This window comes from Gossypium hirsutum, chromosome A03 (assembly GCF_007990345.1).
Source record: "Gossypium hirsutum isolate 1008001.06 chromosome A03, Gossypium_hirsutum_v2.1, whole genome shotgun sequence".
NCBI classification, from domain to species: domain Eukaryota; kingdom Viridiplantae; phylum Streptophyta; class Magnoliopsida; order Malvales; family Malvaceae; genus Gossypium; species Gossypium hirsutum.
In genome coordinates this window covers 112,496,310-112,511,933 of record NC_053426.1, presented here as the reverse complement: position 1 = coordinate 112,511,933, position 15,624 = coordinate 112,496,310, and the positions used below count along the sequence as shown (strand labels likewise).

The following is a 15,624-nucleotide window of genomic DNA, read 5'->3' as shown; positions in this document are numbered from 1 at the left end:
TAGACATGATTGAAATATTTTTTTAGTAATTTTTTATATAATATTTTAAAATTGTTTTTACTAACCTAAATTGAAAAATTAAAATTTGATTATATTCAACTCAAATAATTATGATTTAAATTTATAAAATCAACAAAAAAATACAAAAATTAAAATTAAAATTAAAATTGATAAAATTATCGAAAATTTAATTTTCGATTTTCTTTTAAAAAAAGCCTCTAGGTGCAGGCCCCACCATGAATAGGTACAATGTTGAATGGTCTGATAAGCCACTCACTTGTCTTCGTACTTATATGTCAAACTAACATAGCCAAGATTTCACTTCAGTTCCTTCTAAACCTAATAAACTCAATGTCCTTAACATTACTCACTTTTTGCATTTATTATCAATAATGTATTTATCTATTATCTATTATAAAATATTAGGTAAAATAGCTGATTGAGTCTTAGTTCGACTGACATGAGTAGTATTGCCAGTGCAAGAGGATGTGAGTTTGAGTGTGCAGAAAAGTATTATCCTCTTATTTAAGGGTTGGAGAGGGGTTATGGATAGTTTTAAGCATTGTGTAAAAAAAAAACAGATATGGTTAGAACTTATAATGAGATTATTTAAAAAAGAACCCCTAAACTATAACATATTGACAATACTTGGTTTAGTTGATCAATTAGAGGAACTATTAGTGTAATTCTATTTTGGTTATCGAACTTCAAAAAATTCAATTCAATTATTAATGTTATTGACATTAGGTATTTTGGTCACTCATCTATTAAATCATTAATGGAATATTGACATAACCTATTTTTATTGGCACAATAATAAAATTAGCCCTCCACTATTTATAAATTTTATCAATTTGGTCATAATTTTAAAATTTTAATACATTTAGTCTTTAACTTTATGTATTATGTCAATTTAGTCTTAATTGATAGTTTAAGGACCAATTTGAAAGTTAAGGACCAAGATTCACTTTTGTTCCTTCTAAACCTCCTAAACTTAAGGATTAATTTGAAAATTAGGTTATAATTTAAAGGCAAATTACTAATTCTATCACACGTGCGTATGCGTGTGGTAATCACATATTTAAAACATAAATACTTGTTTAAAAATAACATACAACAAACAATGAAACATATGGTTTAAAATTAATTATATAACCGACGGAGATAAAACAATATGTATATTAAAACAAAATTATAAAAAAAAAACTGAAACAAATATTTGGTTAAACCGCATAAATATTTTAATTATTTTTTGTTAAAATGAAAAAAAAATCTCAAAAAATATAAAATTTTCTAATTAATAATGATATTTCCATAATTCTTTTATTAAATTGATGACCTGATTGAAAGTCATCAAACTCGGATAGGGACATAATAAATAGTATAGATTATTATTTTATATAAAAAGTATCATATATATTTTTTATTTACTATTTTAAATTTAATTAACAATATTCAATTAGTTCTCAATTCAGATTTCAACCCAATTTTCAATAACTGGTTCAAAATTTTTTAAAATTTATCATATAATTTTTTTTCTTTATTAATTTACTATTTTAAATTTAAATAAGAATAATAATTTAAAAAATTCTACTCATCGATATAAATAATTAAAAATTGAAGATAGTAATTAATAGTACAAAAATAAAGGATTTATTTTTGGCAAGAAAATAAAGGATTTATATTCTATTAAGCAAAAACTATAAAATAAAATCCCAAAAAGACTTCCATTTAACATTACGAATAGGCGGATACCCACTTCTTCTAAATCCCACAAAATTTCCATCACTTTCTCGGGAACAAGAAAGAAAAAGAAAAGACATCATGAGGGCAGAGAAGAGGCTGATCCACGCGGCAACGATGTGGGTGAGACGACAGCCGCCCAAGGTGAAGGCTTTTTTGGCGGTGGTGTCGGGGATGGCGGCTCTTGTTTTGCTCCGATTCATCGTACACGACCACGACAACCTCTTCGTCGCCGCCGAGTCTGTCCATTCTCTCGGAATTTCTGTACTCATCTATAAACTCACAAAAGAGAAGACTTGTGCCGGTAATCTGCAAATTAAAAAAAAAAGCTTTAATTTTTCTCATTCGATAATTAGAATTTATATTTTTGATTAATTTGTATTTAAATTAGATACATAATGAATGGGTGACTTTGCCCAAATTTAGTAATTAAAAAAAAAAACATAAAGGGTAATTCAAAAGCTACAAAATTTTAGAGGTTTCTATTTTAATGCTTGTGCCGATCGGTGATCAATTTTAGCTTTACTCGTTGTTTTCTGGGATTTCTGGCTTTGATTTTTCTTTTTTTAATTTTTGTTAAGATTGAAGGTATGAGTCTTTTATTTTTGTTTTTGTGACATGAATTCAATTTTTACTATTTAAATTTTATTGCTTTCTTCTAATTTTTCTTAGCCATATCGACGTGGGAGAGTTTTTTGATTGATTTCTTGTAGGTTTTTAAAGTCAAACTATGATATTTATATGTGTGTTTATGTATTTATATGCTACTAAGTGTTCTTACTATGGTATCATATCAATTTTATATTGAAGGGTTTCTTTTTTATCCAAAGAAATCCTTATATATAATATATATATATATAAAGACATCAGAGTTGATATTAAGAACACTAGATAGCATATATATATGTAGATATAGGAGTTGACTTCAATTAGCTTAGTGAATTGATATGATACCATATTAAGAACACTTAATAGCATATATATATATGTGTGTGTATGATATTTTTTGTTTGTAAACTATGCTAATTCATTTGCTTGATTAATAAATATATATATATATATAGGTGAATGTACCTCAGAGGTCCTTCTATTATAGGGACCTGATTAAATTAGTATCTCTACTATTAAATGGATCAATTTAGTCCCTATACTATTAAAAAGAATCAAATAATTCCAAATTGGAATAGAGCTAATGTTTACTCTCTAACCGAGTTAATATTTTAAAAGTTTTTATAGTTCTGTAAATAAAATCTTTTGCTTGGAGTTGAACTGCGGTTGGAAAAAAATAAATTTTAAGACATTTTTTATGCAGAAAATGTTAACTCTGTTACAGTTTGGACTTATTTGATTTTTTTTAATAGTATACGGACTAAATTGGTTCATTTAATAATAGGTTCATTTAATAATAGAAGGACATTTGATCTAGTTCTTCTAATATAGGGACCCCATATATATATATGTTATTTATGTAAGTTTTTGCATAAATTGTATGTATGACCAGAATATTTGATTAATAAATAATAGAGTTTTTGGAGCAAAATAAGTGCTGCCTCTTTTCTTCATGACATTCCTGCTATGGTTCTAAATCATTTCCCGTTAAAATCCCAAGAAGTCTTTGTCATTTATTTACGCTACATAAACTGTGCATTCTTGATTAACTATGTTTTTTATGTTTTAACTAAAGTGTAGAAGTTATTTATCGGTGAAAAAAAATTGGATTTACTTTGTTTTTGAATGTTCCCAGGACTATCTCTGAAATCCCAAGAACTAACAGCTATATTTTTAGCTGTTAGGCTGTATTGTAGCTTTGTCATGGAATATGATATACACACCATACTCGATTTAGCCACATTGGCTACAACCTTATGGGTTATTTACATGATCCGTTTTAAACTCAAGTCGAGCTACATGGAAGACAAGGACAACTTTGCTATTTATTACGTTGTAAGTTTCCACCTGTCGTCCTAACTTTTTTCTTGATTTTTATGTATGCTGCCCCTGTTCCGGATATTGTTGAGTTTAGAAGTGAATTGCTACCGGCATTATCTCCTTCGGTTCATGCTTTTTAAGTTGATAGATGGTCGTTTCTTGTTCCAAAGCTTATTCTTTCATTCGTATGAGGTGTTTGTAACCCTCGAAATGAATGTCCATGCTTACAGAGGTAAATTACCGGGTAGATTCTCCATTTGTGATGGTATTCGCAGGCCATATTTATAACTACTTGTCTTACGAGCTTTCATTTCTCCTCAATCATGCTGTTTGTTTCAAACACCATCGTGAAAGTGACCTTGTACTTTGACTTGCTCAGTTTGGTTTAATAGATAGTATCATATAAACCCGTTGAACCAAACCCATCGAGGTGTTACTTTTTGTGGTCTTAGACATTGGCTCATATTAACCGCACTATTATCACCTTTGTTGCTCTTGTGGATTCTTATTCCGATCACTTTCTAGCAGTCATATCCTTGCTCTTTTGTAAATTGGATGCAGGTTATCCCTTGTGCGGTACTAGCTCTGTGTATTCATCCATCAACTTCACATAATCTTATGAACCGAATTTTCTGGGCATTCTGTGTATATCTGGAAGCTGTTTCAGTTTTACCTCAGTTGCAAGTGATGCAAAATACCAAGGTACTAATGACTTAAAAACTATAGATTACATTTAGAAGGCTTATAAGAGTTCTGCTTTAACTCATCTTCTCGTGCTTTTGTAGATTGTCGAGCCTTTCACGGCTCATTACGTATTTGCATTGGGTGTTGCAAGGTTCCTCAGCTGTGCCCATTGGGTTCTTCAGGTTAGATCTTTGATGAGAGGTTGACCTTGATGTGTTTTGGTTAAAATTTTTAGGGTAAACTACATTAATAATCTCTCAACTATAAAAAGTCACAAAATGGTTTTGGTCATTAGCTGGTTAACGTAAAAATGGAAACATTCAAAAATTTAAGATGGTTGGGTGACTAAAAAAAGACAATCGAATAGTTGAATGACCAATTTCTAACATTTTATAGTTGGGTGATTACTTTGTAAATAATAGACAGCTCTAGCATGCATGATGATTGGCCTTGAAGGTCGAATTGATGTCTATTAACCATGTTGTATGTTAACATATAAGCATTCTAGTGCAGCGGTGAAAACATCTTTTTATTACGATGGTGATTGATTGCATTGAGATATTAACTCGTTTCTACCGCATTCAACAGGTTTTAGATAGTCGAGGACACTTGCTGGTTGCCCTAGGTTACGGATTATGGCCTTCTATGGTTCTTATTTCAGAAATCGTCCAAACTTTCATTTTAGCTGACTTTTGTTACTATTACATCAAGAGGTCCATTTACACAAGCTTTATAGTTTAATCGGTCCAAGCTTAAAACATATTGTTAATGTTTACTTACATAATCATATTTATGTCTTTACAGCGTATTCGGAGGGCAGCTCGTTCTCCGTCTTCCCTCTGGAGTGGTATAAGTGAAGATGCCGTCTTGTAGTCGTTGATGAGCTTGCTGACTGAAAAAAGAAGTATGACTCGTTTCCGTAATGTGGCAAGTTATCCTTATTTAAGTTCTTGTTTTTCGCTCTCGACGCCTTTCTTTTGACTCGATATCAGTGGATAGTTTGTATACTTCGGAAGAGGATATTTATATCGAAAACATTTCATAGATGGATTAACTCTCTTTTTTTGTGTGTCAAATCCTTAAATTATTAGAATAAGCTTTAAACATTGATTTCAATTAGTGAAAAATGCCATTACTATTATGTTATATAATAAAATGGATAAGGGATTCATTGAGAAGCAAGAAGGGTCTCATCAATAGTGTATATTTTCCTTTTTTACATGTCATGACTCATGAATCATGATAAAGAGTAAATTTTCAAGTAATTTTGACAAAAAGGATTTTTTTATTATTATTTAAAGATGATAAGAACACAATCAATGTATTGATTCTGATGCCAATTTTCATAATTTACTTGAAATATATTGAATTTCACACTCAAAAAGCTAAAAATATCTCACAAGTAATTGTTTCTTTCGTCTTGTAAGTTTATTTACAAAACACACTTACATATGTCAAGATAATATGAACATAATATGATACCAAATATTATGATTCAATAATGCATACTAAAAAATATTATCTACTTTTTAACCTATCAAATCTCACACGAGATCAATTTCTTACAGCACTCAAGAACTGGCATTTACCATGCGAAAGGAAAGTTACAATTGCATTCATAAGAGGACACAATAACAACAAACATGGACTTGTATGCATAAAATTGCTTGTAAGCAAAATTCAATATAGGCCAAAAGCCAGTGTGCAATGAAGCCCACCATGTAACGTTAAGACTGTCTTATTCAAACACTCGACTACTCAAAAACTATGGGATTGTTTGTTGCTGTTTTGATCTCTAAGAGAAACACTCATCTCTAATGTTTGCATCTCATGGATGTAAGAATTACAAGTTTTTTATTGTCCATATATTTTTCAGAATGAAAACGGTGATAAGTAGGGACAAAATCAAAGTTCAGGCAAGCACTTTCCGCTGATAAAATCGATGACTTGAGTGACGACTTCTTCTAGAGTCGCAGTCACCGCAGCCAAATTCTGCAGGAATTCCTCTGCAGTTGGTTTCTCACCATCTACCATATCGGTCACTGCTTTAACAAATATTGCAGGGACTTTCAAAAGCTCTGCCACATAGGCTACAGCTGCTCCCTGAAACAAAAAACAAGAGGAAAAATTTAAGGGCTTAATGTGTCAAATATTGCAAGGATTAAATAGAATTGTTTTCACTTTTTAGGGGGGGGGGCAAAGTGCAATTTTATCACATAGTAACTTTGAATTCTACCATTTATTACGGGACTAAAAGATAGTTTTTCCATTTGAGGGGGGCCAAGGCCCGTGCCTGCCCCCTTGAACTTCGCCCTTGAATAGAAGGTCATGAGTTCAAGCTCGTATCATTCTCCAATTTAACAGTTTTTTTTTTTTGGGGGGGGGGTGTTATGAGTAATAGTAGGAATTGCATAAAAAAAAGGTCTTTCAAAGTAGCATGCATGGTTTGCAAGGATAATATGATCTATTTCGCAATTTTTCTTCATGACATGGGGGGTGTTTTGGTGATTACCTCCATGTCTTTAACCGTAGCATCGTTTGCGGTGATTGATGCTTCATCATGAGGGGACATATCCAAAGAATCGCCTGTGGATAACTTTCCAGTCTGAAACATAAAGCCAAGTATAACGGAAAATTACCTTTGGAGTGTCCCTTGACAAAGAGTAATAACTAAAGAAAGTACATGTGGTAGACCCGAGGAGCAGATCAAACAATAACCATGAACAACATGCATATTACTTATCAAGAAGTAAATCGAATAGCTATCTTTGTATGAAGTCGATGCAGGTGCAAGCATTTCAATGCACAAATGGCATACAAGTTATATGGGAATGATAAACAATGGTCTTAACTAACTGATAAGCAATTCCGAGGGAAAGACACTTAGAACAAGGAAATGAAAACAGATTTTAGAAGTTCAGTATAAGCACAAAATAGAAGAGTTCAAGACACGGCCAACAAACCAGCTTCGTTGCCGAACGAAGAGGAATACAAACAAAATAGTTACCTTCAAATTAAGAGCTTTCAAGAGATTTGGTGTTGAGTAGGTCTGCCGCAAACCAACACCGTATAGATCAAAAACCTATAGAAGAAACAACAACAGCTGGGATTGGTATCCTTCTATCATGGAATGAGAAGTAAATGAATTGAAGATTAAGGGTCCGTATTACTCACAGGGATTGGTATTCTTCTATCATGGAATGCAACATGAGATACGAGAAAAACATCACCGATCGCAGCTCCCTTTTCCTGGAAAAATCGAAGAAATTCTTTAGAAGCAATGTATACCTAATAGAAATGTAGCTAAGGATCATTGCTATTACAACCTTTCTTCCTTAATTTGAAAAAATGAGGAAATTTTGGTGCTTGGAATAACCTTAAAGCCGCCGGCAGTGCCTGCATTTATGATTAGGTCTGGCTGCAATGCTTGGATAGATGCATAGGTCACAAGAGAGGCAGAAATTGTGCCAACACTATCAACCCCTGCAAAGAATTAACCAAACAATTCAACAAATTGGGACAGTGAACGGAAGAAACTTGCACAACAGACTCAAGTACTCACAAATAAGTTAAGCATTTTCAAATAACATATGCTCAAAATGTTCGAATACAAATACTATCTAAACAGAAGTTCTCTTTTACCTGATGCAACGTTTAATTACATTTTTTCTTTTTTCCATGTTTTTGGTAGAGGATTTAATCAGAAAGCACTTAAGTTTAGACAAGAACCATACTGTATAACTTACAGCTAACTAAAAATTGCTATATCACTTTGAAAGCAAGATTATCAACACTCTGGAAAAAAGATGAACTTTTGCGTGAAAAAGTACTTACCAAAGGTTAAATCTTTTCCGGGCCACACTAGATTGATTATGATGTCCTTGTATGCACCATGATAATGGATCCAAGGGACCCCTTTTGGAAACCTGCAACATTCATTAACAAAACAAAAACACATAAGCAATGTTGAATAATAGCCAAACCTAGACAGGAAAATTGATTGAGCCTTAGCTCAACTGTAACCGTAATTAGGAGAACATGGGCTCGAGCTCATATTTTCCTCCAATTTAAGGGGTTGGAAGGGGGGGGGGTTATTGATAAAAGTAAGCATCGTATCAAATAACTAGACATGAAATAATCATCTGATAATTAAGTCCATTCCATTAGACATTGATAGTTTGCTCTTTTCGATTAGTAAAAACTAGTAACACGCAACAACATCGGTTGGACAAAGTGGTAAGAAGCTCGACAAGCTTGCCCCCTGTTTAGGGGTCCAACTTAACTCAACTTAGAACTTTTGATTACTGACACCCGAGGGGAGGTTCTCAGGGGAAAAAAGAACATATAGCATAAAACCAAACACCAAATATACATATCTAACAAGCATAAAATAAATAGTTTTAGCACGTATTCCATTTCAAAAAACATAGCAAGAGAACATTTTTGTTCATAAAACTATAAAGATCCTGCAATAACTCACTATCCATTGAAATATTGATGATTTAAAGATTAACCCAATATCAAAATCATTGAAACATTCCAAAAAATAATAGAAAAGGGAGAAAAAAAGGGGAACTCACGAAGAATGAGGGTTTTCAATCAACTGGAACTTATTCACCACCGGCAAAGCTTCTGTTTGCATAGCTATATCAATAAAAGAAGAAAACCCCAATAAACATCACCATAAAAATCAATAGAAATAACAAAGATTGAAAAATAAAGGAAGAAAAAGAAAACTGGGTTTATTACCAATGATGATAAGGATTGATGAAATTGGGTGTTTTTCGACTTGAGCAACCATGGCTTCCACTGAAGCATCTGATCCTTCTCCATGAGGAGCCATAGCTGTGTTCTTTTGAAGAATCTTTTTTATTATGTATATATCTCTCTCTCTTTGGCTTCACCTTTTATTGCCTTTGCCGCTGCTGGTTTTTACCTTCTTCACCTTGTGGTTTTGATTTCTTTTTCCTGGAAAATCTGGAAATTTGATAATGGTGGGCAAAAGGACGATGTTACCATTTAAAGATTTTCAACCATTGGTCGAATAAGGGTCCATGAGAGAGGCTCTTGATCTGATGGTCACGCCTGCATGTGCGTGTTTATGTTTACTCATTATATACGGGTAGTAATTTTCGGTTAAAATCGAGAAAATAGACTAAATTAATTTAATTGAGAAAAAAAAATTAGTCTCATTTAAATTATGAATTGAGGTAAAGATTGAACATTCAAGTTCCGAACTAAATTCAGTCTGACCTATTTTCTATGTTTATAAATATAATATATTAAGTTATTTTTATACATAATATAATTTATAACATATAAAAGTTAAATCTATAATAATATATAATACTATAATGTAAATATTAAAATTATCTATAAAATTTTGATACATGAAAAAATATAAAAATATTAAATTAAAATAATATCATTTTAAAAAATTCAAAAAAAAAAGACTAGATTTGGGCAAAAATTTTAATACCATATTTTGAGTTGTGTCGACATAAGCAAATATAAAGCATGTTAATATCATGCTTAAGTCTGATCCAAATCTGACACAACTCATCTATGAACACTTATACTCTCATATTTTCATACAGTGTGACTCATCTTAATATTGTCATTGAAGCTAAAGTCTTATTGACCAATATCAAGGACTGTTAGACATAATATGTCTACCGTGCTAGAATATGAGAGAATCATCGCTTTTCAAAACTAATCTCTTTGCTATGTTGAAAGTTAAAATTTAATCTAAATAAAAGATTAGTAACTTTTAACTATTACTTGGTCACATTATTAGGAGGAAATGAAAAACTAATTCTTCATATTCAATCAATAATAATTTTACATATAAAAAAACTGCTAACAGTATTACAGAAGTTAGGATGATTCACATCTAGTGCAAAAATGATTGGCAAGTGAGATTTCGATGCATATTGCGAGAGAGCAACATGATTATTGACTATATTACAAAAAAAAAGTTGGTAATGATGTTGGTCGATTAATTATTCTCAATAAGCCTCCACTGTTTGTGAGACACATCGTGGAAAAAGATAAGCAGCAAACAATACTATTAGGTGCAAAAGAATCTTCTGATATTTTAATCTTGTTCTAAATTTCTTTTCTTACCATTTAAAAAAATAATTTCAAGTTATCACTTTGACGACGATATTTTTAGGTAAAGGGACTAAAATCATAATTAAACCAATTAAATACATTACGAATTTTCCCTTGAGCCCAAGTTTAAACTTTTGACTTATTTGATTGGCTTTTTGTAAATATTTATATTAACATTAACATAAAATATTAAAAAAAAAAACCAAATAATGAATGTTTGAAAGTGAAAGTTGGTAAAGGTATGTAGTATCATTAACAAACAACTTCACTTACAAACATTAACCTAAAAGGCTCACCTTTTTGCCTTTTTGACCCGAAATTTTGATATTCCAAAAATCATATTAAATTCTTATTAAATTCAAAATTGAACAATCTAAATTGAAACAAATCTCTTTTAACATTGTTTAATATTTATAAAATTTAAACCCAATAATTAATAAGGTTAAATTAACTACATAAGCCGTTTTTTTAAAATTTAAGAAAATAAACAATATTTAGAGAGAGAAAACAGAAAATGGTCCATCCAAATTATGTAGAAATAAGAAAGAACAAAGAAGGCAATAATTTTATGTATTTCACGCGTGAAAGGGGAAGCGAGACATGGACCACATTGCAAAGCAATCAATCTCTTTGTTTCTTTACTTAAATCCAGAAAACCCAAGAGGACCCTCCAATATTTCCACATGTGGTCATATTTGTGGTAACTTTTTGCATGTGTTTGTTCCTTTGTGCTATTGTCCAGTTGATATTTCGGTTCGGATAAATAGATTAAATCAGTCTATGAGTAAAATAGTTCAAAATCGGTAAAAAACGAAAATTAAAAGAAGTTTTTTTTTTTGATATAAGAAATAAGATAAAATCATAACTAGATTAGTCGAGTCGAAGTCATTACAGAGTATTCATCATGTAGCATTTGAAGAGAAAAAAATTAGTGATGAATTGATTTATAATTTTTTATTTGTTTATTTAATTATTGTTGGATTATCCAATTAGGAAGAGACAATTTAGCTGATTCGACCACCAATCCCATTTTTAATATATTACTCAACCATTGCACTTTGGGCTCTGTAACTTAGGTTATCAGTATTGCAGACATTAAGGCCTAAGCACTTAATTGGTTTATCCATGCATGTTGTGTTTAATGATGTTTGAATTGAATCTGTTAGATCGTGAATTGATTGGGATATGAGTCTAAAAAATAATATTAAATTGATTAAATTAGAAACTGATACAAATCGACTAAAAATTCGGTTGAGTCGACAGTTGAATCAAATTTTTTTATTTTTAATATTTTTTAATCAAATCGATTAGATTGATGAACCAATGACTTAACTGGTTCAACCACCGATTTAGCTCTAAAATTAGTGGTTGTGCTATGCTTTTATAACATATGTCCAAAAAAGTTAGTGTTTACAAAACTAGATCGAATTAAAAACTAACTAATACATCATCAATTGAATCAATAGTTAAATTGATTAACTAAGTTTTATATTTTTATCAATTTATTTAATTTAAATAGATCAAACAGATCAAATCAATAGCCAATGAATTGATTAGTTCGATTCCAAAAACATTAAAATAAAACTGGGTTTTTTTTTATATATAAAATCTGATAATCATAAACAGCTCAAAAAGATTTTCATATGTCTATCACACAATTTTCTGGGTTTCTTTTTTTCACTTTGGTACTAAAAAAGCCAGTGAAAATATTGTATTTTGGTACTGTATTTGCATGTATTATGGTAATATATTTTTATTAGCACGATACAAACCAGTGAAACTGCACATAATTCAACTTAAAAGCTACTAAGAGTTTTTTAACTTAAAATTAACCAAAATTTATTGTCCCTTTTTTCTTTTGTCACCCTTAATATTAGCGATATGCAACTAGGATGATGGTTTCAGTAACGATGAGGATGATGCGAGAGGCTCGTGAACGACAGAATTCGAAGAAATCGAGATCGGGTTGCCTTCTAACTGCAGCATGACACTCCCTAAGATCTCCGTCAATAGTTTCTTGAACTCATCTTCTTTAACCGCTTTCCCGTCGTCCGCGTTTATCATGTCTAAAGCATCGGCAACGACCTTGTCGATCTGGAGAGATTACGACAACTTTTAGTTAAGTTTACAGCTACGTCCATTGTGTAGAAGATTGTATTAGTAATATATGTCATTTGCATATAAAAGTATTTTGGAGGTCGAGTCTGATTATATTTTCCCCTATCAAACTTAAAAAATAAACAAATTAGTTCATATACGTTAGATCAAAAAGTAAATTGATTCTTCTGTTAAAATTTTTATATACTTTTACTGTTAAAAAATGATCCTTGTACATCAGCACGACATACACGTGGCATGTCACATGTCACTGTTCGATTATTCCGTCAATCATTCTAGTTTTTAACAGTAAAAATAGATAAAAAAAATTAGTAAAAAGGATCGGCTTGTAATTTGATCTAATGTATAAGAACTAATTTACCCATTTTTTTGAGTAAAGGAGACAAAACACAATATTACACCTAGTACAAGGGTCTCTACGGTATTTTTACTTTCATTTGCATTACCTGTTCAACTGCACCTATTGGAGGTAAACTGGCAGAAGGTGCCACTACGTCTAGCACAACGCGCAAGTACTCCTTTGATACTTTACCGTTACGATCTTTCGGGACATTCTCTAAAGCCGTATTAAGCAACTGCGATCGCGAAAAGGCGAAAGGATCGATTAGAAACGGTAGCAACACGAGAGGATTTCGTTTCTTTCATACGTCTTAACATATATTACCTTGTCTAGTTCGAACTTGTTGGATAGTAGTCTTTTAATGCCGCTCCCATCGAAAGTGTTCTCACTATGGGCGACGATTACAGGTTGTTCCTTGAGATTTTGAGCCACACGTTCCGCAACTTTCTTGAATTCTTCCAAGAAGGTTTCTTGGGAAACAGGTTTCTCTTGGTTGTTGCCATCCCACAATTGCAAAGCCGGTTCGATTATGTTACTTGTAACCTAAGCAACCAAAACAAGCCACAAACAAGTGGGAAAACAAAATTCCCTAATATATTACAAATTGAAGATTGAACTATTCATGTGGAAAAAGAAGTTAGATTACCCAAGAATCCGAAGAAGGTGGCATTCCTTGATCGACCGTAAGTTTCTCCAAGGCCTTAATGATGCAATCACGCATCGGTAGTACAGCATCATCGGACACAATCTGCGAAAATACGGACAACATCTCCACTTCATAACTCGGACCGTTAATGAACTCTGAAAGATCTTCACCGTCGATACGGAGGATCACGATAGGGTCTCGCTTCAAACCCGCCGCCATACCTAATAGAATATCCGAAAGAACCTCTTTAAACTCGGTCTTGCTCACTTTTTCTTGTTTCCCTTGAGTGAATTCATTCAATACCTGGGGAAAAAAATGTCCTAATGTCAGCTTCTATACCCCATTACCGGTCTGATGAAACCATCAGACGCCCACCCCCGCCTAGACCAAAGCCTTCAAAAATAAATTGATAAATTACACTTAGACCCCTCAAAAATTTAAAAAAATTATTAATCCCTTCAAAAATGATGAAATTATATTTTAACCTCTCGAATAATTTATAATTCAATCCTGACCCACCACTGCCTAGACCAAAGCCTTAGGCATGGGAATATGGCACCACTGTTGGTGCACATTACTATAATTATATCTGCAAATGGTTAGCAAGTTAGGTGTGCAAAAAAGCAAATTCAAGTCCAAAATTGAAGAAATTATATTCATTTTGGTCCCCACTAACAAGAGTTCATTTAATTAACTTAATTGGACCCTCAAAAAAATATATTTACATATACAATTATTACATATATAAGAGCAACTTGACTTTTTCTTAAGTGACTTATATGAACAGCAAAGTTTCAAAACGACAGCAAAAAGCTTCCACACCATTCGTCACAAAGGAAAATAAATAAAAGACCAAGTGGGGAAAAAGCTAGAAAGTCGACCATAACACCGACCCTGTTGAACCATTGGTTCTCTCGAGCTAGCTAGAAATGGCAATGATCCCTTTATTGAAAGGTATAATTGCATTTTCAGTGTTTCTCTAATATAAATAATTTAAAATTAATCTTTTTTAACCTTTTCTAGTGGGAAAATCATAATTTTGTCCCTTTAATTTTTTTAGTTTCATCCCAACCCCTCACATAATTCGTAACTTCTTCCCCCCCCCCCCAAAAAAAAAAGAATCATAAAGTTATGGTTCAATCCTCTGGAAATTGAAAAATTACAAGCTAATACAATAGATTTTGACCGGACCGAAACGAACACCGGTCCACAAAGGCAAAGCAAACGACTAACAGATATAGAAGGGGTCCATATGCAAACCCTTTATGCCTTATGGCATGAACATGCGAAGCCATTAAAGCTGAAAAAAGAAAAAGAAGCAGACTATAAACCAAGAAAAGAAAATGGGAAATTTAAAAGAGAGACAAAAGTGACAAACCTCAGAGTAAATATGGTCAGAATCAGGTGAAGAACCTTGAGCAGGCAAACCGAGAGCAGCACCAATATCAGCCACAGCAGGTTGTAATTCTTTCACAGAGAGGTGACCATCACTGTCTTTATCAAGCTCTTTGAACTTATGGTCCACGAAACTAGTGAACACCTCTTGGTTTTCAACCAACTCCATTATATCCGAACCGTCTAGGACTTGCTCACTTTTCTTCTTTAAAGAGGATGTGTTTGTCGCCATTAAATTCACCCAACTGGTTTCCTTGTGAGTCTTGTGATTTAGCCCAAAGGAGTAGGGTTTTTTTATTAAGTAGAGATTGAGTAGACCCGTGAGTGGAACACGAGTTAAAGGTGATGATGGGAGTGGGGGTTTTTTGGGGAGGTGAGTGAGTTACCGAGTTGAATGTTCAAGTTTGGGTGAGTGGGACACGAGTTGGATATTTGGGGTTTAGCTTGTTATATACATCTATATATAGAATAGATATAGATTGGGGGGAAGTGTGGTTTTTTGTTTTGGTTTAATCGAAGTAAGTAAAAGGTCGGGCATGTTTGGTTTCATTTTCATGAAAAATCAAACTTTTTGGCTTACTTTAATTACGAAAACAATCATTCTTTTTTTCGTTCACAAATATTAATCTTGTATATTTCGTAATTATTATTTTTA

General features: G+C 32.3%; 3 protein-coding genes across 3 annotated transcripts; 1 reads left to right on the top strand and 2 right to left on the bottom strand.

Moving 5' to 3' along the window:
* Positions 1–1,686: 1,686 nt before the first annotated feature.
* On the top strand, positions 1,687–5,402 carry LOC107927940 (ER lumen protein-retaining receptor erd-2.2). The gene is made up of 6 exons (XM_016859074.2): positions 1,687–2,047; positions 3,488–3,687; positions 4,234–4,374; positions 4,458–4,538; positions 4,945–5,069; positions 5,161–5,402. Exons 1-6 carry the CDS (start codon positions 1,825–1,827, stop codon positions 5,207–5,209), a joined length of 819 nt encoding a protein of 272 aa, XP_016714563.1. The 5' UTR covers positions 1,687–1,824; the 3' UTR covers positions 5,210–5,402.
* Positions 5,403–5,988: 586 nt separating this feature from the next.
* Positions 5,989–9,444, bottom strand: LOC107927941 (5'-methylthioadenosine/S-adenosylhomocysteine nucleosidase). The gene is made up of 8 exons (XM_016859075.2): positions 9,106–9,444; positions 8,937–9,000; positions 8,191–8,282; positions 7,733–7,839; positions 7,531–7,605; positions 7,364–7,438; positions 6,869–6,961; positions 5,989–6,459 (listed from the first exon to the last, which is right to left on the bottom strand). The coding sequence occupies exons 1-8, from the start codon at positions 9,197–9,199 to the stop codon at positions 6,262–6,264; spliced, it is 798 nt and encodes a 265-aa protein (XP_016714564.1). The 5' UTR covers positions 9,200–9,444; the 3' UTR covers positions 5,989–6,261.
* A 2,763-nt stretch (positions 9,445–12,207) lies between these two features.
* LOC107927986 (uncharacterized) lies at positions 12,208–15,564 on the bottom strand. Its single transcript, XM_016859130.2, has 5 exons — positions 14,953–15,564; positions 13,575–13,877; positions 13,253–13,471; positions 13,035–13,163; positions 12,208–12,564 (listed from the first exon to the last, which is right to left on the bottom strand). Exons 1-5 carry the CDS (start codon positions 15,199–15,201, stop codon positions 12,358–12,360), a joined length of 1,107 nt encoding a protein of 368 aa, XP_016714619.1. The 5' UTR covers positions 15,202–15,564; the 3' UTR covers positions 12,208–12,357.
* Positions 15,565–15,624: the final 60 nt, after the last annotated feature.